Below are 24994 nucleotides of genomic sequence, written 5' to 3' on the forward strand. Positions count from 1 at the left end.
CAGTCCATTGTTTATGCCTCCTGAGCTTTGTTTTCCAATGTTCAGCAAAAGTTGGTGATTATAGAAATTTTCACCAGTGTTTCCGAAGCACATCTCTGGTAATCGTTTTCCAATTGGTGTAGACTACACGTGACATGCACTGTATTTGTCGACCCGAATTGGCCGCTGCTTGCTACCGTGCCGCCATCTTGCCTGTCCAAGTTATATCTCATTCTGAGATTTTGTCCATTGGACTGATGCCCCATTTTAATAGAATTATTATTAATAAAATGAATAATAATTTCTAATATTTAATATAACACTAATAATTTACCCACCTTACATACCCTACACATTCAGTCCTTTGTCTTAGACATGAGACCAACCAATTCATTTAAAATTTGGAAGCAGTTCAGGCAAATTTACAGACTTTCCTATTAGTGGCCTATTATTAAAATCCCTCTTTTTTCACCCTCACTTGTTGATGGAACTTTTTCGCCATGAAAACCTAAATGTTTACATACATTTGAGCATCTACACACTGAAAACACTTATGCATCATTTAATGAGCTATGTAGTCCCTACAACACTTAGCTTGCTTGGGCATGAGACAGTGCTCAGTATCATGGTGAACTCAGAGAAGAGCTCCATCGAGAGAGTCACGATCATGATTCCTTTATACGCAGAAGAACATTATGGTGCCACAGGGAACGTGGGGTGTGTGGAACACAGTGTAATACCAGAATGCATCAACCAGATAAAATTGAGAACAAGGTTTTTTAAATTGCTGTGTTGGTTCAGTCATACAACATTGTGACAGTCAGCTACATCAACTATTAGGGCAGAACGAAGCTGAATGTCTCTCTCTGCCTTGCAGAGGGAATTGACAGATAGCTACCCTAAGAGAAACTTAACTGCCAGGGTGGTAGATCAGTGCCTCACTGAGACAGGATGCACTGGCATGGAATCCTGCCTGTGACCCCTAAATAACCAGCAAGACTTTCCACTACTGCTTTTGCTAGTGATCTGAACACCCTTCTTCCCGGAGCAGATCTGCTGTTCCAATTGTACTGCATGACTCCCAAAATACTAACTTTTCTCCAGGGACTGCTAGATAGTGGCAGGTTCCTATCTACAGCAAATGTGTATGTGGCTGTCATCTCAGTGCACCATGGTGCTGCGGATGGCATCTCCCTAGAGACTTATGATGACCTTTCTGAAAGGTGCCTCTTTTAGCCACATTTCCCTAAGACCCTGAAATGGTTCCTTATGGCCCCTCCTCACAACCCTATGCAAGACGGCAAACTAAAATGGGCGTCTGAAAACTGTCTTTTCGTTAGTGATCATCAAAAAGAGTGGGAGAACTGCATAGTCTAGTGACAAGCTCACCTTGCGTGCATTATTGGCTAAATGACCATGGGTGGTAGTAAGTAGAAACCAGGGATCCTACTCAAGGTAATACCACCCAACTTTGTGAATCACTCAACTGACCTAGCTGCATTCTATAAAGTAGTAAAGTAGTACCCAGTAGTAAAATAGAAAATAATTTTATCCTATTAACAGGGTTCATTGGTAATGTAATAGTAATAGTTGTCAAAGCTCTTTCAGGAAAAATGGAATGTCAGGAATGGTTAATGAAATTATAAACACTATGAATAAAGCGTGCATGGTATTTGCAAATATTCGGTCTCATTATAAATACATGGTTAACATAACAAGAACAGAGAAGGTTTTCTATTTGTATTAAACTTGCAAGGTTACCAAGGTGTATAATCTTTCATAACATTTACTTGAAGCAAAATTATTTATAAATAAGGAAATTTTCAGTTTAGTCTTTGAGGAGTGTATTTGAGATACAAGCTCGCCTTAGCTATCAATAACAATTTGCAAGTGTTGTAATTTTACAGTTATTCTATGGAGTTTGGAAGCTGACAAAAATAATTAAATATGAATTTTATATATTTTAATTATATGCATGACACATTAAATACAGTTAAAAATTATTTAATATGGCCTGTGATTATTTAAAAAAACAATTCTGTGGTGCATTGAATAAATTTACATTTTTATTTATGTCCCCCCCCCCTTTTTTTAATTGCTAGGGGTATAAAATAGAACCCTAAGATTTCACATTTTAAAAACTCACCCTAAATACAAATCCCAAAAATTAAAATCACAAGAATGCAGATTTTTTTCTAAATTCATTTGCCAGTCCAAGCGAAGAGAAGTGAAGAGAAGAGTGGATGAGGTAACTGCATCTGTAGCTTTCATTTTCTACTCAGATAGCTAGTTTTCCACAGAGTGTTAAGCACTCGATGGTTAGTATATGCCTAATGTGTATTTGGGTAATGTTCTTGCTAGTTAAGCTATACTAACTTTGCTTGCTGGCAGTCATTATCAGTGAACAGCCTAAACTCCAGTCATGAAAAGCCGCAGTACTGCAGAGTTCAGCTTTCTACCTCATTTAACATAAATGATTCTACTCATCAGCTAATTTTCAAGATCTGAATCTGGGTTAAATTTGGTGTGTTAGGGGAGGGTAAACGGAAGTCTCTAAAGGGTTTTGGGTGGCTGAATGGTTAAGGCACCAGGTCAGGGGTTCAAGCCCCATTTGCTGCTGTTGGGCATTTGAGCAAGGCCCTTAACCACATCTGCTCCAGTAGCACTGTATCATGGCTGACCCTCCGCTCTAACCTAGAAAGGTCAGATATGTGAAAATTCCTATTCGTAGCAAGCTGGGACATGTGGAAAAACTGCATTTCATTGGCTCTGTACTTGTATTATGTACAATGACAATAAAGTCTAAATCCCTGGACTAAAATCAGAGACTGTATGGAGGGTTATACTATAAGAACTATGGCTAAATCCTGCTTGATGGAGACACGCTGTCTAAGAATCTCGAATGTCAAAACAGCTAACTAAGGCTGTAAGCTGATAATGATAGACAGCAAACTAACTTTAGCATAGCCTAGCTAGCTAGAATGTTAACTAAATTGTTATACTAAGAATGAAGTGCTTAACATTACTGTAGACAACTAGCTAATTAAAAATATTAAAGCTTTAGATGCACTTATATCATTCCAGTTTATCTTCAGGTTTTTGTTCCACTCCACAGCTCTTCTCTTCTTTTCTCTTTGGTCATAGCGTTAGTGTGGCAGACAACAGGTGAATGGCTAAATGCTAAGTTCAACCATTCTGAAAGTGTCTACTTTTCCCTGGGAAACCCCGATGATTCACCTTTAACCCACTTTACATAAATCTGTATTTTTGAGCAATGGTTAAGTTGTTGTGCTATCACCACCACGGTTCGATTCCCATCCAGGGTCACCAGCCCTTACAAATTAGTTTTCCTTCAGGTACCTGGGTTCTACTCACAGGATCTGACGTGGGAGACCCACATAGACTCCATCTTGAAAAAGGCCTAGCAGAGGCTGTACTTACTTCGCCAACTGAGGAAGTTCAATCTGCCACAGGAACTACTGACCCAGTTCTACTCAGCTGTCATTGAGACTGTTCTGTGCACTTCAATAACTGTCTGGTTTAGTTCAACTACCATTTCGGACATAAGAAAACTATAACAGACAGTTCAGACTGCTGAGAGGATTATTGGTGCTCCTCTGCCCTCCCTCGAGGAACTGTATTCCTCCAAAATGAGGAAATGGACAAGAAAAATTCTCTCAGACCCCACTCACCCTGGCCACAATCTCTTTGAAATGCTGCCCTCTGGCTGGTGTTACAGAGCACTGAGCACCAAAACATCCAGACACAACAGCAGCTTTTTCTCACAGGCCATCTCCCTCATGAACAGTTAACTGCCTTGAAGGACCCCCCTAGTGCAATTTTGTCACTGTAAATAGACTCTTATGTGCAATAGTAAATTCACTTCCATTTATTCTATTACCTGTATATACGTTCTCGTCATTGCATTACCCCTTGCATAGCTGTACATAGAATCTGTTCCATGTCTATTTTGTGTTATCCTTATCGTGTCTTCTTTAAATTTTTAAAAATTCTTATTGTATGTCTTGCTGTCATATTTGTGTAAGTACTGGAAGCTTCACTTACCAAGTTAAATTCCTTGTGTGTGTGAGCAGATTTGGCAATAAAGCTCATTCTGATTCTGAATTTTTAAAATCTGAAATCCTAGGGTTCTGATTTTTGTAATCTGAAATCTTACCCCTAGCAAGTTCAGAACAAAGAGGAAACTAGATAAAAATGTAAATGTATTAAATAAACCACAAAGAAAATTCATATTCAAATAGTTTTGCTTTGAAAGTCCATATTATTCTTAGTAATCCACATTCAAAACTACCACCAATTGAACATGTAATTTATCAGACTGCATCTGCAAAGTAGGACTCTTCATCTGGGGTCTTATTAAATCAGTACCATACTGCTAATTCTGAATAAAGAATTCATTCATTTTTTTTTTTTTTGTCAATAGTGAGTTACCACAGTTCCCTCACTCAAGTCCTGAAAGAAAACAGGTTTTATATTATGCAAAAAATGAAATAAACACTTCAAATGTAATTTCACAGCAAGAACAGTGCCCAAGAGGATTAATGTACTCTATTTATATAAAATCAAATATAACTGAGCATGTTTGAGTCTGTTCATAAATAAACAAACGTCAGATACACAATTCAGTAACCAAGAAAGAAAAAAATGTTATGACGACTACAGTGACTTCAAAACTCTAAAATGTCCAAAACTAAACATCATTCTGACTGTCCAAACTAACCTCCCAGTCCAGAACAGAAGCCTGCCACTGAGCAATCTTGTCAATGTTCTCCAGTCTCCTCTTGCGCTCATTGATCTGCTGGGTCACATTCCTCATGACGGCTAATGCTGCAGCCACATAGCGATAGTCACTGAGGAAAGAATCAGACAAAAAAACAGGTGCCACATATTTAAAAAAATAAATAAATAATGTCATTCATAATCAATCAAATACATGTCAGGACTTTTGTTCGTATATGGTGCATAAAACAGAGTTGAATTCTAACAATGAATGAATACTAAACTTATCTGTAAAATCTTTCATAGTGCTTCATTCAATTTACAACTGCATTAACACAGTGAGAAAAAGGAATGTGTATTCAGTCAGATAAAAGAAAAAAAAAATTGTATAATTTACTCTTATGGCCCCATCTGTGTTCCTTGTGTTTTTGTGTTTATTCTCTCTGTCTGTATTGTGCATGTGCCATTGAGTCCATTTCAGGTTTTCCAGGTGGAGTCCATTCTCAGTCCAATCCTGTGTGCCATACCACAATTTTCAGCTTTCCCTGTGGCTTGTTACTCTCAATTTACTCTCAAATTCTCAAGCCATCCTAAATAGTATCCGAGATTAGAATTAGTATGTCCCAAATCATAGTATATTGAAATGAGTATCCCAAAGGTACCCGGATCGTTTATTATTTCCGGTAGATATTCAAAGTGTGAAACCATGGACACTTTTTCATCTAATATTGCCCACAACAACCTTGCGCAAGGGAGGAGGAGTTTTGTGACGGATTGCTTTGCTGAATTCAAGGACGCATTTTAGAGAGGTGTAAATGAAATGTGGAAAAATGAATCAAGGGAATGGTAAATTAAATTACATAGTATAAATTATATAAGGAATAATGAATGGAGAAAAGCTGAAATGCAACGAGGAGTTTGTTTAAGGTGACAGTGTTCTCTTCCATTACATGATGCGTTAGTATGTCCCAGTTTGTGTCATTAGCCTCGTGCTCACGCGATTTGCTGTTTTTGTGCTAGTATCTTGCAATTAAATCTGAGTAAGCACAATGAATGAGGCACATTATTTTTTTTCACCACACAGAAACAATGTAATGATGTAATTTACTAATACTGTACAATATCAACATTAAGATTGTACAGATGGGTCACAAATTAAAGCAAAAACTATTGTCTCTGTTACACTGTGGGGAACATTTTGAGGATTTGTCGCCTTAGAGGGAAGGGTCACTGTAAATCAATACAAAGTTATTCTGACTGATCACCTTTATCCAATAATGAAACTTTCCTATCCTGATGGAGTGGTCTCTTCCAGGATGACAATGCCCCCATCCACAAGGCACAAGGGGTTAATGAGTGGTTTGATGAGTATAAAATTGATATATGAAATAGTCATTTGCTATGGCCTTCTCAGTCACCAGATCTCAACCTAACTGAACACCTGTGGGATCAACGTGTTAGACAGAGCTCTCCACCACCAATTGATGGAATATCTTTTGGAAGAATAATGTTCCATCACTCGAGTACATTTGAACTACAGAGAATTGAATATTAAGATATGACACCTACTCAATGCATTTAGTCCACGAGAATCAAATGTTAGTATCGTAAGTATATTTTCAGGATTCTTAGTACCGTAAGTTTAGCATGAAGTTGGGTGATATAGCCACCCCAGTAAACCACCTGAACAAGAAGGGAATAGACAGACCAGTGTCAGACTGTTTTTGATGCTCTGAAACAAGCTCTTGCTCCAGACATTATGGCACTGCCAGTGATGTGGGCTAAGAAGCTGTTAGAACTCAGGAAATGGTAATTGCCTGCATGTCAAGAGCTCTGCATGGTCCGAATTACGGAGTTCAACAGTTGAGAAGGAGTCAAGGTCACTACTTCAAGAATGGCTTTTAAAACACCAAGCATTTAGTTTTCACTACCAAAAGGGATATTGCAATGTAGTCCCTGCCATGCAGCCACACATAGGGTTGATCAATGCCATAACAGTCAAACCGCAAAAGATTGCCCTAACAGTCACATTACAGGAGGTGGTTAAATTTTAAAAAGTGTACCCACTGTGTGAGGAATTGAGAAAAAATGTTCTCCTGTAAATATTTCTGGCCAGAGTTAGTGTACTTTTCAGGTATTCCAGCTCATACTGTAGCAAGGTGGTATCTGACATTTTTTTTTTGTGTCCTTCAAAATGGACAAAAATGAATAAAAGTCAAAGTCAAAAACTTGAAACTTGCTGGATTATTATAGAAGTTGGTTACTGAAGTTGGTCACCAGATATTGCTATAATCTTAGTTATATGTTTTCAAATTTAAGAAAATCATCAATTTTACTACGCTTGACAAGTATTCTGTAATATCTTTAGTCTAGTATTGACTAGTATTCTTGTATCTTGTAGTGTGCTGTGTGGGGTAAAACCACTAGTTTTTAATTACATATAAGCACTAAGTTTTGTTATAAACACAAGCAAGTACTGCTGAAATTGGTAAAATTGATTTTTTTTGTTTTTTTTTTGCTCAAAGTGTAAAATTCAGTGTTGATAAGCTTAAGCGATGGCTCTGGTACTATCAGCACCCTAAATGCCATGTACCAACAGATGTACCAAACCATGAACAGTCATATGTTTCTACCTTTGTACATCCATATACCTTAAATCTTGATGTAGTTGTATTGATGAGCAATATTGGGAATTGGAATACCTTCAAGTTCCAAGAATGTGCCATAGACCAGTTATCAGTAAAATTTTATGGTGCCTAGAAGTATTTTTATTTATAGATCTGAGGTCATAAGGATTTTGGGATTGGTCATGGCATGCATTTTCCCATGCTATGCCGTTGTGTTAAATTCTGAAGCAGACTGCCACAAAGTGAGTCATACCCATTAGGCTGGAACAACTAAACTTAAATCTTTACAGCAAATTATGTATGGCTCATCAAAAGAAGAATGGGTTTACATGAACTTGGTGCTGAATATTATATTTGCATTCATCATAGAATTGTTTATCTTGACCGATTTGAATAAGACCAGAGTAAATGTTGTGATCCCTTCAACAAATAATAAAAAAAAATGTAAGAGCTGGTCTCAACTGTGGTTTCACCAATACCCCCAAACAATCCAGTACTGAGGTGGAACAAAGTAACTTTGAAGGAGAGACTGAGGATATGTCTCTGGAAAAGGCATAAAAAGCTTTACGTTCATCCAGGGGTCACATGGCCCCTCAATATCATTCAGGTGGCCTCAGAGAGATGACATTTGCTGGGTGCCTTTCACACACATTTTGACTGGAATTCCAGCATCAGACAGAGGAAGCTGGGGATGTCAGTACTCTCAGTACACAATCCTTGAAGATATTAATGTAAGGTCTGAAAATTACATTCATAGCATTCAAATCTAAATAGGCTTAACTCAGCAAGGTTTCACTTGCTACTCTGAGCTAATGTGTCTCTAATACAAGCTAATTACAGCTGAACACCAACTTACAGCAGTGTTCTTCAATTTTTAGTTGTTTTACGAGTAACATGGTTGCCATATAAACATGATTTTCAGGAAATTGTAAATGTCACTAATGTTTTTACAAGCCAACATCAGCAGTTACAGAGCATGGTTGTCACCTATTTGAAGGAGTTTTGGTTGTGAGATGGATGGATTATGGATGGATGGAAAGGCAGACTTTATTGATCCCTAAGGGGAAATTTGGGCAGATGTGGAGAGATAGATGACTTTACACTGCTATATGCCTTCTTCTCTTCTCGACCTCCTGAAGTGGTTTGAGTGATCTGATTTGAAATATGTTACAAATGTGTCTTGGGTGCATTTCTATGTATACTATAACTCCATCTGGATATGATCTTGTTATTCAAGATGCTTGAAAGGGCCAGGGGTCAATGTTTGTTTGTGTGTGTGGGGGGGAGGTGTGTATTTGTTTTACCTGTGCTCCTGAGCTGTGTATTTGAGCAGCTCAGCCAACTGCAGTGGGTATTTGCAGATCTTCTGTACTGGTGTCAGCAGGAAGCCATCGATTGCAATGTCAATCATCTGCTGCAGGAGACGGCATGCTTCGAAGAAGTGCTGGTAGCGTCCATCCTTCATCAGCTTAGACAGTTCCATACATGCATCCAGATGGTTGTTGCAGTATTCAGAGTAGATCCAGAACCCATCTTGCTATAAGCCAAAGGTGTGTAGAAATCAGAAGTTAATCAAAGAGCAACAGCCTGATCATTTCTTTTTACAAATTCAACTTCTTTATAAGTGGCAGTTTCCGAAAAAAAATTTCAATCATCCAAGTGATTCTGATTCTTTCTGTATTGTCAGGTCACAGTGCTTTTTTATACACTTTGTTAGGAAAACCTGTACACCTGCACATTCATGCAGTTATCCAATCAGCCAATCAAGTAGCAGCAGCACAATACATAAAATCATGCAGATACAGATCAAGAGCTTCAGGTAATGTTCACATCAAACATCAGAATGGGATAAAAGTGTGATTGCAGTGACTTTAGACATGGTATTGTTGTTGGTGCCAGATGGTCTGGTTTGAGTATTTCAGAAACTGCTAATCTCCTGGGATTTTCACACACAACAGTTTATACAGAATGGTATGAAAAACAAAAAACATCTGCAGGCTGAAACACCTTGTTGATGAGAGAGATCAGAGGAGAATCATCAGACTGGTCTGAGCTGAGAGGAAATCTATAGTAACTCAAATAAGCACTCTTTACAACCGTGGTGAGCAGAAAAGCATCTCAGAACACATAGCACATCAAACCTTGAGGTAGATGAGCTACAAACAGCAGAAGACCACTCAAGTTTCACTCATGTAAGCCAAGAACAAAAATCTGAGGCTATCATGGGCATAGACTCGCAGAACCTGGACAGTTAAAGACAAGAAAAGACCAGGTGATTGTTTGGTTGAGCCTGTGCCCATGAAAGCCTCAGATTGCTGTCCATCCACCTCAAGATTCAATGTTTTGTGCATGTTTTCTGCATGCTTTTCTGCTCACTATGGTTGTAAAGAGAGAATATTTAAGTTACTATATCCTCCTGACAGATCGAACAAATCTGGCCATTTTCCTCCGACCATTCTTAACAATGCATTTCCATCCACAGAACCGTTGCTCACTAAATGTTTTTTGTTTTTCGCACCATTCTGTGTAAACTCTAGATACTGCTGTGTAGGCCATCTGGCACCAACAACCATGCCACAGTCTATGATTTTTTTTTTCAATTATATGGTTTGCTTTTTTTGTTGGTGCACTGTTAACAAAAGCTCAGAAAAAAAGTTACATTATGTGATGCATAATTACTATTTGCATTTACATTTATGGCATTTTGCAGATGTCTTTATCCAGAGAAACTTACAGAAGTTGTTTGAAATCTCTATCAGTAAATACATTCTTACTGGTTCACTAGGTCATAGTTTTTTTAAGTGCTAATTTAAGTACTTTATGAAGAAAGTAAGTCTATAGACATCGTTTGAAGACTGCCAGTGATTCAGCTGTTCAAACATCTAGTTCATTCCACCACAGAGAAGAGCCTTGATGCATGCCTTCCTTGCACCCTGAGAGATGGTGGGACCTGTCAAGCAGTGCTAGAGGATTGGAGGGAACATGGTGCAGTGTGGCTTGTGATAAGTGCTTTGAGGTAAGTGGGTACTGGTCCATTTTTGGCTTTGTAGGCAAGCATCAGTGTTTAAATCTTATGCGGGAAGCTACAGGAAGCCAGTGGAGGGAGCGTAGCAATGGGGTGGTTTGGATGAACTTAGGAAGGTTGAAAACCAGTCATGCAGCTGCATTCTGTATCAGCTGCAAAGGATGAATGACGCTCAGAGGCAGACCTGCCAGGAGTGAGTTGCAGTAGTCCAGTGTGGATAGAAATGGACAAATCCTTCTGATACTATGAAGGAGAAATCGACGTGTGTGTGTCAGATTAGCAATGTCAGAGGAAAAGGACAGTTGATTGTCCATGGTTACCCCAAGGTTGCATGCAGTAACCGAAGGTGAGATCAGAGAGTTGTCCAGGGACATCGCAAGATCCTGACGTGGGGATGAATCACCTGGGATGAACAGTGGTTCAGTTTTGCTGGGATTAAGTTTCAGCTGATGAGCTGTCATCTTTGATGAGATGTCTGCCACATGAGTGTCTGAGGGAGGAAAGGAGTCGATGAGTTGAGTGTCATCTGAATAGCAGTGGTATGAAAACCCATGTGAGGATATGACAGCACCAAGATTGAGTATAGAGACAGAACAGAAGAGGACCAAGTACTGAGCCTTTTGGGACACCAGTGGAGAGTCTGTGGGGAGCAGATGTGGATTCCCTCCATGTCACCTGATATGACCGACCTTCCAGGTAGGAAGCAAACCATTGCCATGCTGCACCACGAATTCCAAGACTCATGAAGCTGGAGAAGAGCATCTCGTGGTTCAAAGAGCATCCCATGTCAAAAGCTGCTGAAAGGTTGAGGAGGATCAGGACTGATGACAGTTTGGATGAGCTAGCAGCATGTAGCTCCCCAGTTAAGGCCAAAAGGGCAGTCTCTGTGGGAAGTGCCACTTTGAAGCCAGACTGGTTAGGATCTCAGAGGTTGTTCTGTGAGAGACAGAGAGACAGTTGATTGTAGACAGTTCGTTCGAGGATTTTAGAAAGAAAACAGAGAAGTGATACTGGTTGGTAGTTGCTGATGTCAGAGGGATCCAGAGTGGGGTTTCTTTGAGATGGGAATAATGCTTGTTCTCTTGAATGCAGTTGGTACATGAACAGATGTTATGGAGCCATTGATGATAGTAGTGATGAAGGGGAGGTGGTCTTGAGAGATGGTCTGGAGCATTGTGGAAGGGATTGGATCCAGTGGGCAGGTGGTAGGATTACAGGACAAGATGACTTGCAGGAAATCTTCTGTTGCTAGTGCCCGTGAAGGAAGAGAGATATCCTGAGTGTTTAGTGTAGGAGCCGGGATAGAAGTGAAGGTCTGGCAGATTTTTCAGTCTTCCCATCATAAAAGGTGGCAAAGTCTTCAGCAGTTAGGGAGGACGGAGTAGAAGGAGACAGTGGGTTGAGTAGTGAAGGAAAGATGTTGTGAGCTTGCAAGGATCTTGTGCAGAGGTTTCCAGCTTTTCCTTTTAGACAGCAGAAGTCACTTCAGATGAGAATTTGGAAAGGAGAGAACGGTAAGAGGCAAGATATGTGTTGAGTTGTGATTTCTTCCACTTTCTGTCTGCTGTTCTTAATACTCTCTGATTGCTGTGTAACACATCCAATAACCAAGGAATAAGGCAGGAAAACTTCCTGGGTTTAGTACGGTAGAGGGCAGAGGAGGTCCATGGATGAGGAAAGTGAGGAGAGGAAAGTGTCTGTGGCAGAGGAAAACGAGTCAGGGTCTGGAAGGGATGATGGGGTGCAGGAACATATGGAGGAAGGGGAGATAGAGTGAAGGTTTCGACGAGTGGGAGAGAAGTATTGATAGTTGGTTTTAGACAGGATAATGAGGGTGATGTGAAGGATACCAAGTGATGATTGGAGCTGTGGAGTGGGGTAGCATTGATGTCTGTAGCTGGAGAGGGGCGGCTGAAGACCAGGTCCAAAGTATTTCCTCCCTTGTGTGTGGGAGGGCATCAAGGAGAAGGAATGCAGAAGAAAGAGATGGCAAGAGGACCAGAGCTTGTCAGAGGGGAGGTTGAAGTCTCCAAGGACAGTAAGAGGGGTGCTGTTGGTAGAGAAAAGACTGAGGAGCATGTCCATTTCTTCAAGAAAGTCCCCTAGGGAACCAGGAGGACAGTAGAGATGACAATGATGAGAATTGATTGGGGAGATAACTGTAACTACATGGAATTCAAAGGATGAGATGTTGAGATGAGACATGAGAGAGATGTGAAGCAGCATCTCCAAGACAACAGCAGACCTGTACCACCACCCCTGTCAGCTTCTCGTGGAGTGTGAGAGAAAGCATAAGCAGGGGATAGGGAAGCCAGTGTAGCGGAGTTCTGTGGAGAGATCCAGGACTCAGTTAGTGCCAGAAAGTCAAGAGAGTAATGGGAAGCTAAAGCTGAGATGAAATCAGCTTTCTTTACAGCAGACTGGCAATTCCAGAGCCCACCTACCACCACTGATTGAGACTGAGACAACAGAGGAGGGTAGATGAGGTTATTGGTAGTTCAGCCTCTGGTTTGTGGATGAGAGCTTCTGGGTCAGTGAGAGCTTACAACAGAGATGGATTTGAGGCATATGTCTGCAGCCTAGTCAGGAGTGAGGTTAGTGAAAATAGGGCTGAGAGGGAACTGGTAACACTTAGCTGAAAAAGAAGAAATAAACACTACTTAACTTGACACTTTCTATCTATGTTTATGTGTCTAACCACTGCAGAATATGCTTCTGAGTGTTGCGGACAACCTTCAATATATCTTAGTAAGCCCTTCCCACAATTCACACCTTAAGGGAGACTGAAACTACTCTTGATTAGCCGCCTGAGAGAACTAGACCAACAGACATTTCCAAGCATCATTACAGAATCAACAATAATATACAACAACAATTCTAGTGGCAAGAATCAAGATCTAACTGAGTCAAGTAGGTAGTACACAAAAGTCAGAATCCTATCTTACCAGTAGAGAATAAATTCAAGATAGAAAAACTTAAAGCACACTGAAATTACTATCATGAATTAGTATCATGAAATTGCTTTGGATGAAAAAACAGTAAGTGTAATAGCTAAAAACAATGCTAATTATAAAACCTTGTAAAGTGTTATTCCTGCACTCCTGCATTTTTATGTAGTTTCAACACATACATTAATGAGATGGTAGTGAAAATTTAGGTAGGGGTGCATTAAAACGCTTACATGTTCCAGGAAGCATGGACCTATTTCACTCAGATGGGGTTCCTCTGTGTTATACTGCTTTTCCAAATCCCGAACAAATCCCATCTGAAATCTATAGATGTCCTCGATGTTTCCAAAAATGACTTTTACCTGGTCATTGTTGAACATGTCGATCCTCTTTCTGCACTGCCTTAAGTAACCCTAAAAACGAGAAATATTTCAGATCTTCACTTATAAAAACTAAAATTTATTCACATTCTCATTCAAAAAAGCAATGACAGGTATGAGCATAAAAAGAAGAAAACCAACTACTTACATCAACTGAACAACGTGACTTAGATATAAGCAAAATCAGAATAATTTGGAGTGTGCTCTTAGACAGATCTTAGACTGTATGGACTATATGAAAAACTGGCCTTGACTAGCCTGCTCAAACTCCCATACATTTCCCATACACAATGTCCACTGTATATTTAATCATTCCTCTCTTCAGTATGTCTACATTTGTGCGTGCACGTGTGCCAGAGTGTATGTGGGGATGTTTGGATAGTCCAGAAAGAGCCGTAAGATGTTGCCAGTGACTTCTCAAGTGATGAGACAAACTGTTGCGGATGATGCTGTTATTTCCCATTTCCCCCTTATCTTCTGATGTATATTTTTTGTATTGCTCAGCTGTAGAGCACCTGAGCCTCACACTAGGCATTTCAATGTACAATTATCCCTGAATTTTTTTGCACATGACAAATAAATTTGAAACTTATTTCCCACTGTAAACGTACAATTTGAAAGTAATGCTGCTTTTTTGTAAGTAGGTTAGGTTACATTACAAATAAAGGTAGGCAGGGCATATTTCCAATTTCAGAACTGCTGCTCAGTGGATGTTTTTTGTTTATTGCACCATTCTGTGTAAACTATAGGGACTGCTGTGTGTGTAAATTCAAGGAGATCAGCAGTTTCAGTTTCTGAAATACACACCACCAACAACCATCACATTTACTTATCCATTCTGTTTGATGTGAACGTTACATGAAGCTCTTGAACTGTATCTGCATGATTTTATGCATTTAGCTGCTGCTGCATGATTGGCTGATTGGATAATTGCACAAATGAGCAGGGGTACAGTTGTTCCAATTAAAGTGACCAGTGAGTGTACATGTGTAATTATTAGCATATATTCAGTTTTAGGAACAGACTGAAGAGAGGAATGATTCAATACATTGTATATAACTATATAAACCAGACCACCAAAAACAGACCAAAAAGTAATATAAAAACTTTTACAAAATCGAACAATGCTAAATTTAAAGAAAATGCAAACACAGTTACTTAACTCACATTTCTACACACGTCTTAGTCAGAGCTACAGTTGGACAAAATTACCAGTTAACAAAATTACCACTATGCCATTTAAAGCAAATATAATTGATAACTGATTAATCACTTGTCAGTTTGGGGCAAGGGAGATGATTTGAATGATCAGTACCTCACATATATCTTTCAGGTGCTTGATGTAGTGACGTTCTGTGCTCATGATCTCATTGATGACGTTAGCCCTCATCTGGTCTCTGTTCTGGAGAGGCTGACCCAGGCAGAGGCAGTCACTACCTGCATCCAGGTGCCCATTCTGGACCTCACTGCTGCCCTCAGCTGCTTCTATGGCACGATCTTCCTGGTTCACCCACAGCTATGTGCAAGAGGAATGAAGTGTGTACTTGAAATATGACTTTGACCCATCACATTTTTCCTATCCTGTTTAAAACTAAGAAAAGAGCAGACTAATCTAATATCCACTCTGTTGCCTTGGGTAGCACAAGACATCCCTCTTTTCATCATACTCAAAAAATTATTCAGTCCCCTCCGAAAGTATTAGAATGGCAAGGCCAATTCTATTGTTTTTGCTATATACCTCACTGTGTGCACAATTATAAGGCAAATGGTATTTCTCAGCTTAATTTTAATGGTGAACAAATACAATGGTCTTAGTTGATCCTAAATGTTTACTTGTTTAACAAAGAATAAATGAGATTTGTTTTTCTCAGGGGAAATTATTAGCATGCACAGTTATTAGGCAACTAAATGTCAAATCATTTTTTTTTCACCTGTTTATTTTTCAGTCTTAAAGTATTATTTAACAAATAACTAACATAAAATAAAACAATTAACAAAAAAATTCAAAATATTCAGTGAGGAATTATAGCCACCTTTCTTTTCAATAACTGCCTGTTCACGATCAATTTTAGCTGAAGCAGCCACCATAGCCTCCCAAGTGCTGTTCAAAGAGGTGAACTGTCTTCCCTCACTGTAAATCTCACGCTTGAGACTGGCCCAGACATTGTCAATAGGATGTAAGTCAGGTGAGGAAGGGGGCCAGGTCATAATTCTGTCATCTTTGATGCTTTTGTTGGCTAGCCAAGCAGTGGTGTACCTTGATGTATGTGACGGAGCATTGTCCTGCATAAAGATCATGGCCTTCTTCAATGTTGCTTATTTCTTCCTGTGCCACTGCTTGAAGCAAGTGTCTTCTAGAAACTGGCAGTAGGTTTGTGAGTTGACTTTCAGTCCATCTTCAACCCAAAAAGATCCAATTAGCTCATTATTAATGATACCAGCCCACAGCAGTACCCCTACTCCACCTTGCTGGTGCCTCACTCTAACTGGTACTCTGTGCCCATTAGTGATCCACCCACAGTCCCACCCATCTGGTCCATCTTCAGTCACTCTCATTTCATCTGTCCATAAAACCTTTGAGAAATCAGTCTTCAGAAATCAGTTCTGAAATATGGTGGCACTGGAGGCTTACGAGTTCCTGGTCACCTTATGTTTTATTCTTCTTAAGTCTTTTGCAGTCAACTTGCGCCTTTTCTTCTCCACATGTTTTTTGTATCCCTTCTGAGTACTCATAACAAAGCGTTTGATTGTTCAGTGGTCATGCCTCAATATTTTTGCAATCTGCCGTGTACTGCCTCCCTCTGAAAGGCATTTCACAATTTTTGACTTTTCAGTCTCAGTTAAATCTCTTTTTTGGCCCATTTTCCTGAGGTAGAGAAGTTGCCTAATAATAATGCACACCTTATATAGGGTGTTAATCACTTTAAGCCACACCCTCCCTCATTAAACAATTAAACTTCACCTGAAAATAATTATACCCAGTTAACATTCAGGTTTATCTGGTAAAGAGTTGGATAATATGCATAGAAATAATGATCAGATCATAATTTCAGCCTTCATTTCTTGTGTTACGACCCCAAGATGAGCCCAAGGGTGACTAATGATCAGTAATGGGTTTATTTTTACAAGTGTGAAATGGAAATACCTAGCTAGGCTTGTAGAATATGATTGCATATACCTTGCTTGCAATAACTGCATCAACCTGGTGACCTGGTGATATGACCAAACTGTTGCATTCTTCTTTTATGTTACTTTTCCAGACATGTACTACAGATTCTTTCAGTTGTGGTTTGTTGAGGGGTTTCTCCCTTCAGACTCCTCTTCAGGAGGTGAAATGCATTCTCAATTAAGGTCTGGTGATTGACTTGCCCAGTCTAAAACCTTCCACTGTTCCCCTGATAAAGTCCTTTGTTGTGGACGTGTGTTTTGTGTCATTGTCTACTGCATGACAAAGTTCCTCTCAATTAGATTTGATGCATTTCTCTGTAAAATGGCAGAAAGAATGTTTCTGTAGACTTCTGAATTCATTCTGCTGCTACCATCATGAGTTCTATCATCAATAAAAAATAGTGAGCCTGTTCCAGAGGCAGCCATGCAAGCCCAAGCCATGACACTACCTCCACCATGCTTGACTGATGAGTTAATATATTTGGGCTCATGAGCAGATCCTTTCTTTCTCCACACTTTGGCAGAGGTTAATCTTGGTTCCAGAACTGTTGTGGCTCATCTCTGTATTTCTTTGTGAATCCCAATCTGTTCTTCCTATTCTTACTGCTGATGAGTCGTTTGCATCTTGTGGTATGGCCTCTATATTTCTGCTCTTGAAGTCTTCTTGGTGGATTGTGATACCTTCACCCTTGCCCACTGGGGCTTGCTGGCGACGTCACTGATTCTTGTTTTTGGGTTTTTCTTTATAGCTCTCACAATGTTTCTGTCATCAACTGTGGTTGTTTTCCTTGGCCAACCTGTTCCATGTCTGGTTGTTAGTATACCAGAGGTTTCTTTCTTTTTCAGGACATTCCAGATTGTTGTGTTGGCTATGCACAATGGTTGTGCAATTGCTCTGATTTTCCATCTTTTCTCAGCTTGAAAATGGCTTGCTTTCTCCCATAGACAGCTTGAGTCTTCATGTTGGTTTATCCTTTTTAACAACAAATGCGGTCTTCACAGGCAAAACCCAAGGCTCAAATCAAGAGTAGACATTCAGAGCTATTAATGGTTTAAATCAATCTAACAGGGCAAAGCTGGGCAGTTAGTCACATGTTCCAATATTTTTGATTTCTTGAAAAATGAGTGGGTTTAAACAAAAGGTGCCATGTTCTAAGTTGTTTAACACATTTAGATTTCTATATCAGGAAATGGAAGCTGAAATTTTTAAATCATTTCATATTCATCTTTTGATCTTAAACACAAATGTCATCAGTGCATAGCAAAAACCACAGAATTTTGCCTTGCCATTCCAGTACTTTTGGAGGGTACTGTAAATCATGTTGTAATTAAGTATTAATTTGGGGATTTAGCAATTACAGACAGCTGTAACTGTTAAAACTCTGTATCAACCAAGACATTTCCAGGTGTTTCAGTATTGCTAGAAGTACTTTTAGCCACAGCAGGGTTCTGTTGGTTGCACTAGAAAACAGTGCAACAACAAATAGCATTTTAAGTAAGAAACACACTCTGAACATGGAACTCAGAATTTGGCTAACAACACCTTCAAATTCTAAAGCTACAATGCAAACATACAAATGAAATGGAAATGCAAACACACACTAAAGGAGATGCCTCCAAGTCATATTTATATTAAATGTTGCATCCAAAATAGGCACATCACGAATGTGTAACTATAGTGAAGGTTTCTATTTGGAATAAAGCCTACAAGCTTTATCATGACGTACACTAAAAGCATGATCTTCATTTGACTTGGTTTGATGCTCATGACGTGTTTGACAAACTCTTGGCACTTGAGGAAAGTTGATAAAAACGCACCTTTGCTGTTGTGATTTGGAACCTTCGAGTGGCTATAGGGTTGATATAGAAAACCTGTTTTGTTTGGGGTTGAGGAGGGTGAGGATCAACCTTGGGAAAGAATGACAAAAATACATTTTGTTCCAATATGGTCCTCTAGGAATGAAGATGGGTAAGTGAGATGAAATTGAATCGGGAACCGTTTTAGTCTTCACCTTTTGTTAGTGTCTTCCAATGCATACCTTAACTTTTCATAAGCTTACTGTCAAAGTGAGTCTGAGTTATGATTAGTGTGAAATAATTAGAAAAATACTGTACTGTCAAGTATAAAGGTTTGCAAAGACAAATTAAAATTTATAGCAGCAAACTATTTAGGGACAGATGTATATACATGATATGGCACAGTACAAAGTGTGACTTGATGCAGCCACAAAATGCAAAAGGCCGTAGCTCAACAAACAATCCCTGCCTAGAACCACCTACTAAATGCACTCTTTTTGTGGTGCAAATTGTGGTTTAAAAGTGCTTTAAAATAGTGCAAATTGTAAAAAAAACACAGCATTCAACAAACTTGGGACTAAAATGCAAGTGTGGCACACAAGAAATATATTCTTTATTAATAAACACTCCTGTGTTGTAAAAAGAAAACCTGTGAATACATTAATATAACTTCATATAAAAGGTGCGTTTGTTAGTTAGTGTGGTGTTAGTTTGTCCAATTAATTTTGAGCCTGTGAAAATGAAGGGACTATGTAAAAAATAGCCATAATTCCTAAATGGTCAATCCAATATTTTTGCTAAACCACTTGAATTAAAGCTGAAAGTCTACACTTCAATAAAATCTTGATTGCTTCATTTCAAATCCATCGTGGTGGTGTACAGACGCAAAATTAAGAAAATTGTCACTGTCCAAATACTTATGGACCCGACTGTAAATATGGGGATGCAAACTGCTGCACTTGGCTGTCCCTGGGGTCAACATAACAGAATAGAAGTACAGATGGATAGGGCAGGTGAAAATGGGTCAAGACCTGCTTCAAAGTCTTTCCCTCTTGTCATCACCTTCAAACGTACTCTTTTTTTTTTTTCATTTTTTTATGAAAAAAAAAAAAAGATTCATTGCATCACTGTTACAGAGGACGTAAGTCATCAAAATGATTACTGTGAATTATCAGTGACATTCAAACATTGAAAAAATGTTGCCATGCCAAATTCTTGGATGGATGCCAGGCTTACCCTCACAAAGCTGGCTGGGAACCAACCCTCCTCATCATCAATCTGCCCCCACCACCAATCCTTGTTGGAGGCATCCAGGACCTTAATGACATCTCCTGCCTTAAATGCCAGTTCGCGGTCAGCCATAGCCACATGATCCCATACTGCCTCAGCGCTGACAATGGACCCTCCGCTGATCAGCTGAAGAGGAACAAATCAAAGACCAATCAATTTAACCCTCATGTTCTTTTGGAGTCAGTACAAAACTTCATATACATGGCTACACTTTTCTCAAGGTTTTGCGTGCTTGTTTTTATAAACATTGTCTAATTTATTAATAACTCAGATGAAGATATGTTTCTATAGATTCAAAAGAGATGGTCTGAGCTAATGGGCAATTTATTGCTAAGTAAAGAGCAGAATATAAGGGGTAGGATGAACAAGAACACTATTCAAGGAACATTCTAAAAAAATGTTCTACCCAAAATGCAAGTGTGGTTAAGAATGAGTTAAAGGTATACAGAGTTATGTTTTAAAAGTTTTAAATGAAAATCATGACAGAAGTGGCAGCTCAGTGCACAAGATCTAATGTGCAACAGTGTGTCTCAACATCGGAAAATAAAGAACATGGCATAGGCAAGGAACATCATAACGCCAAGCGAAGTGCTGTTTCCTCTGCCAAATACAGTTGCATGCGGTATTGAAAGCTTGATACATTTCCAGTACTACATGATAAATGATTAACTTCTATAACTTTTGATACTCTTGATCATGAATTTAAATAGATCCATGTTTATTTGACTTTGAGGCCTCTGAGAGTGTTGTCTCTTTATTGTTGTTGCTTTTTAATTAAAGAATGTCTGTTCTTTATCTTATAATCTTGATTCAGAAGAGCAGCAGCTCTATTCCCAGGCTCTCCTGGATTGCTGAGCTCCTCACCCCATCACAGAGAACAAGCATGGCAGAGGAACCTCTGTTCTTCTGCCTGTATTTGTGTACGTTCAGTTACTACCCACACTTCATGACCATAGATGAGGAAAGGGACATAGGCTGACCAGTGAACAAAGAGCTTATTCTGAAAACTGTGCTTCTGCTTGACCACCACAGACCAATTCAGTGAGTATAACATTCAGTGAATATAACTGCCACTGACTCAGTCCATTTGTCACTTAAGCTCTCCTTCTCCATCACTTGTAAATAAGATCCCAACTTATTTCCTCCACCAGGGGCAAGGTCTCTCCACTCACCTGAAGGGAGATAACCATGGCCTCGGACATGGAGGGGCTTCAAACTCAACAGCGAAATGCTCAAGTGTGTCAGAGGTCCAATGGACGATGCCAAGAAAACATAATTCGCAAATAACTGCCATCTAGTACCGCTTACTGGACACCTCTACAACCATGGCTCCGTCTTAAATGGTTTCAACCTAATGACATGAATGCAGACACAACTCTCACTGTACTCATATAGAGACCAAAACAAAGTGACCCAGACACCCTGTACTCTTTCAGTACCTTGCACAAAAACAGTCAAAGCACATAATTATAACCCTTCTTCAAATCCACATAACATGTAGATTGGATTAGCTTATTCCATTGACCCCTCAAAAAGCTGTGCAAAATAAAGAGCTGGTCCATTGTTCCACAGACAGGGCGACCCACACTGTAAATCTTAAATCCTAGACTGAACTGTGACAGAATCTCCCCCACAGGACCCTGGCAAAGACTTTTCCTGGGAGTAGGAGTTCCCTGTATTTGATACATTAAATTGAAACATTTACACCATCCCAGTTTGCGAGTCCAAAAGCACTGCTGTAGATCTCCAAGTAACACTGAAGCGACATGTAAATCACATAACCCTAACCTTGTGCAGTGCCTTCAATATCTCTAGCCAAATCTGATCCAGCCCTGCTGCTATGAACATTTCTAGCTGCCACAGTAACCACAGTCACAAAGATAAACTCGCAGTGCAAAATTTGTGTGTTACAAAACTACAGATAGGTGATAGGTTAAAGGAAAAACCTGAATAAATGAGTGGAGAAACACACCAAGTGCAGATTCTTCCAGACAGCTTTACTGCATGATACAAATAAGCAATTAACATTTTCCTATGCTCTATGGAACTGTCACGAGGAGGAGGGAGGGGTCAGGCTGTGAGGATGCACGCCTGGCACTGAGTTGGCTAATCAGTGGGTGAGAAGGATGAAGGATTGGCTGGAGACACACAGGGAGAGAGAGACACATGCGTGTCATGTGTTTGTGTTTTACGTTATGCTTATGTTATGTTTAATCATAAACATTACGTTTACGTTCACTCTGTTCCTGCCTCCTCCTTGCCGGTCTTTGAAGTTTGTTACTTTGGTGCCAAAACCCAGGAAGGAGGAAGGGCGCCTGTCAGAGAGCCCTCGCCGCTGCAGGAGGATCGCGGCTCCGAGGAAGTGTGGTGCTGGAGCAGTTGCCAGAGAACAGAGGAGTCACTGCCATCCGCATGAAAGGGGAGGAATCGCTGCCGGCCACCTGAAAAAGGGAGGACCCGCTGCCGTCTGCCAGTAGGCAGAGGTGCGACTGCCGTCCACCTAAAAAGGGGAGTAGCTGTAGCCATCCGCCAGGAAGCCCAGCGCCCGGTGCTGTGGGGGATTGCTTCCTGGCTGGCCGAGGAGCCAGATGACAGCGAGTCTGGGGACTGGGGAACCAGTTATTTCTTTTTTCTCTTTCCTTTCGCACCCTCTTACTGTTTCTACTGCTCAATACTTCTTTCTCCCCTCTTCCTCCTCTTGTCTCTCCTCTCGCTCGCAGGATGCAGGACCGGCCGGCCGAATGACAGCCGGAAGGGCAGCACTGCTCCTCCCGAGAGGGGAGGAGGGGGTGTTCGTCAGGCCGGAGGCCTGAAGCTGCCTGCAGAGGAGTGTGATGAGGAGGAGGAAGGGGCCAGGCTGTGAGGACAAAGGCCTGGCACTGAGTTGGCTAATCAGTGGGAGAGAGGGATAAAGGAGCGGCTGGAGACGCCGAGAGAGAGATGCACATGTGTCATGTGTTTGTGTTTTATGTTATGTTTATGATTAAACGTTACGTTTACGTTCACTCGATTCCCGTCTCCTCCTTGCCCATCTTTTGTTTGTTACAGGCATGTACAGTACAAAAAAGTTGAGCATGCCTAGCTGACATTGATTTTGGATGAAAGTCCTAAAACATCTATGTGACTTTAAAAGAGGGTTCATTATTGTGCCATAAATGGCAGGACATCTGGTATGCAGACTAATTAACTGTTTCAGGAACAGTGACTAATTTGGTATATATCAGTAAATAGGACTGGAAATTGTGCACAAAAATACACATTCAATGACCATAATACTCATGCATTGGCATGATATGCAAGGAAAAATAGAAGTGCAACCATAATTCAGGTGACAAATAATACCAGTGCAGGATGTGATCAGACTGTCAGCAAGAACAATCCATCCACTGATCAGCCATGACGTTAAAACCATCTGCCTAATATTGTGAAGGTCCCCCTGCCAAAACAGCTCTGATCCGTCAAGGCATGGACCCCACAAGACCGTGTGTGCTGTGGTGTCCGGGAACCAAGACATTAGCAGTAGATCCTTTAAGTCCTGTAAGTTGCGAGGTGGGGCCTCCATAGATCGGACTTGTTTGTCCAGCACAGGTGCTCGATTGGATTGAGATCTGGGGAATTTGGTGGCCAAGTCAACACCCTGACTGCTTTGTCATGTTCCTTAAACCACTCCTGAACATTTTTTGCAGTGTGGCAGGGTGCATTATCTTGCTGAAAGAGGTCACTGCCATTAGGGAATACCATTGCCAAGAATGGTGTATTTGTTGTGCAACAATGTTTATTTAGGTGGTACATGTCAAAGTAATAACCACATGAATGTCAGGACCCAAGGTTTCACAGCAGAACATTGCCCAGAGTATCACACTGCCTCCGAGGGCTTGGATTCTTCCCATAGTGCATCCTGGTACCATCTCTTCCTCAGGTAAGCGACGCACAAGCACCTGGCTATCCACATGATGTAAAAGAAAATATCATTCATCAGACCAGGCCACCTTCTTCTATTGCTCCATGGTCCAGTTCTGATGCTCAAATGCCCATTATAGGTGCTTTCAGCAGTGGAAGGGGTCAGCATGGGCACTCTGAACCGTCTGCAGCTACGCAGCCCCATATGCAGCAAGCTGTGATGCACTGTGTGTTCTAACACCTTTTTATCGTAGCCAGCATTAACTTTTTCAGCTGTGGGGCACCTGGGCTGCTAAATAACCTCACAAACATATGGTTGCTACCATATCAAAACTATATATATAGTTTTGATCTGATTTATCTTGGTTTTTCCTTGGTTTAATTTTTTACATTGCAAAAACCTGTAATTTTTATATTCACTGTAGATGTATCTGCTATTACAGTACATAGAATATTTTCCCATTTCTCTTGGTTCCTTATAATTGCTCTTGAATTTTACTTGAATTGAAGTCTAATCAAAACGCAAAGCCTAATCCAGTATACTGGATCAACCATGTCTGACCAGAGAAAAAAGCTGAAAAGGCCAGGAGCAGATATTTTAACTGCTTAGATTAGGTTCACATATTCCAGCCCTAATTCCATGATTACTGCCTATTACTAAATAAAAACTCTACACAGCATTCCTGATGTCATGATCCATGATATACAGCACCAAATGGTGATTTTGGTCTCTTGAAGGAGTCATAAAACATTTCAATTGCACCCAGACTATTCACTATACAGTCTATCTGTAACTCAATCCATACTCATACATGTATTCAGATGAGAAGCATTTCTCCATATCCATTAGCCATTCAGCAACCCTATCTCTGTTATCTATACATTAGCCATTTTCCATTAGTCATTCAGCAAACCAAACTTTAAGTCAGGTGAATAACATGAGGTGCTGCTGTTTCAAGATCATACTGATCAGATGGTTCTGATGCTACTCTTTCTTACAGAATCCTAGAATTTCATTAAACATACTGAATAAATTGATGTCCTTCATGCAACAACTTTCACAGTTGATTGTTCTAAAAATGCAAGAAAGGCACTTTAGAATCATGATCTGAATGTGACAGGAAAACAAAATGGAAACAA

At 40.1% G+C, this 24994-nt stretch overlaps 1 protein-coding gene across 11 annotated transcripts in view; it reads right to left on the minus strand.

Annotated features, from left to right (window-relative positions):
- LOC113542749 (spermatogenesis-associated protein 13) overlaps positions 1–24994 on the minus strand; it is a 71852-nt gene that overhangs the window by 20992 nt on the left and 25866 nt on the right. For 9 of the 11 annotated variants that reach the window (XR_003404347.3, XM_026940469.3, XM_026940462.3 and 6 more), the window contains 6 exons: positions 19901–20080; positions 18686–18775; positions 15015–15215; positions 13553–13732; positions 8651–8883; positions 4721–4850 (listed from right to left, as the gene is read on the minus strand). Coding sequence is in view for 10 of the 11 variants with exons in the window: in XM_026940469.3 (XP_026796270.1) it covers positions 4721–4850; positions 8651–8883; positions 13553–13732; positions 15015–15215; positions 18686–18775; positions 19901–20080 (1014 nt within the window). In the remaining variant the exon portion in view is untranslated. The remainder of the gene's footprint in view (positions 1–4720; positions 4851–8650; positions 8884–13552; positions 13733–15014; positions 15216–18685; positions 18776–19900; positions 20081–24994) is intronic. The other 2 variants (XM_026940463.3, XM_026940466.3) reach the window with 1 other exon arrangement.

The sequence above is a fragment of the Pangasianodon hypophthalmus genome, chromosome 7 (genome assembly GCF_027358585.1).
Source record: "Pangasianodon hypophthalmus isolate fPanHyp1 chromosome 7, fPanHyp1.pri, whole genome shotgun sequence".
NCBI lineage: Eukaryota > Metazoa > Chordata > Actinopteri > Siluriformes > Pangasiidae > Pangasianodon > Pangasianodon hypophthalmus.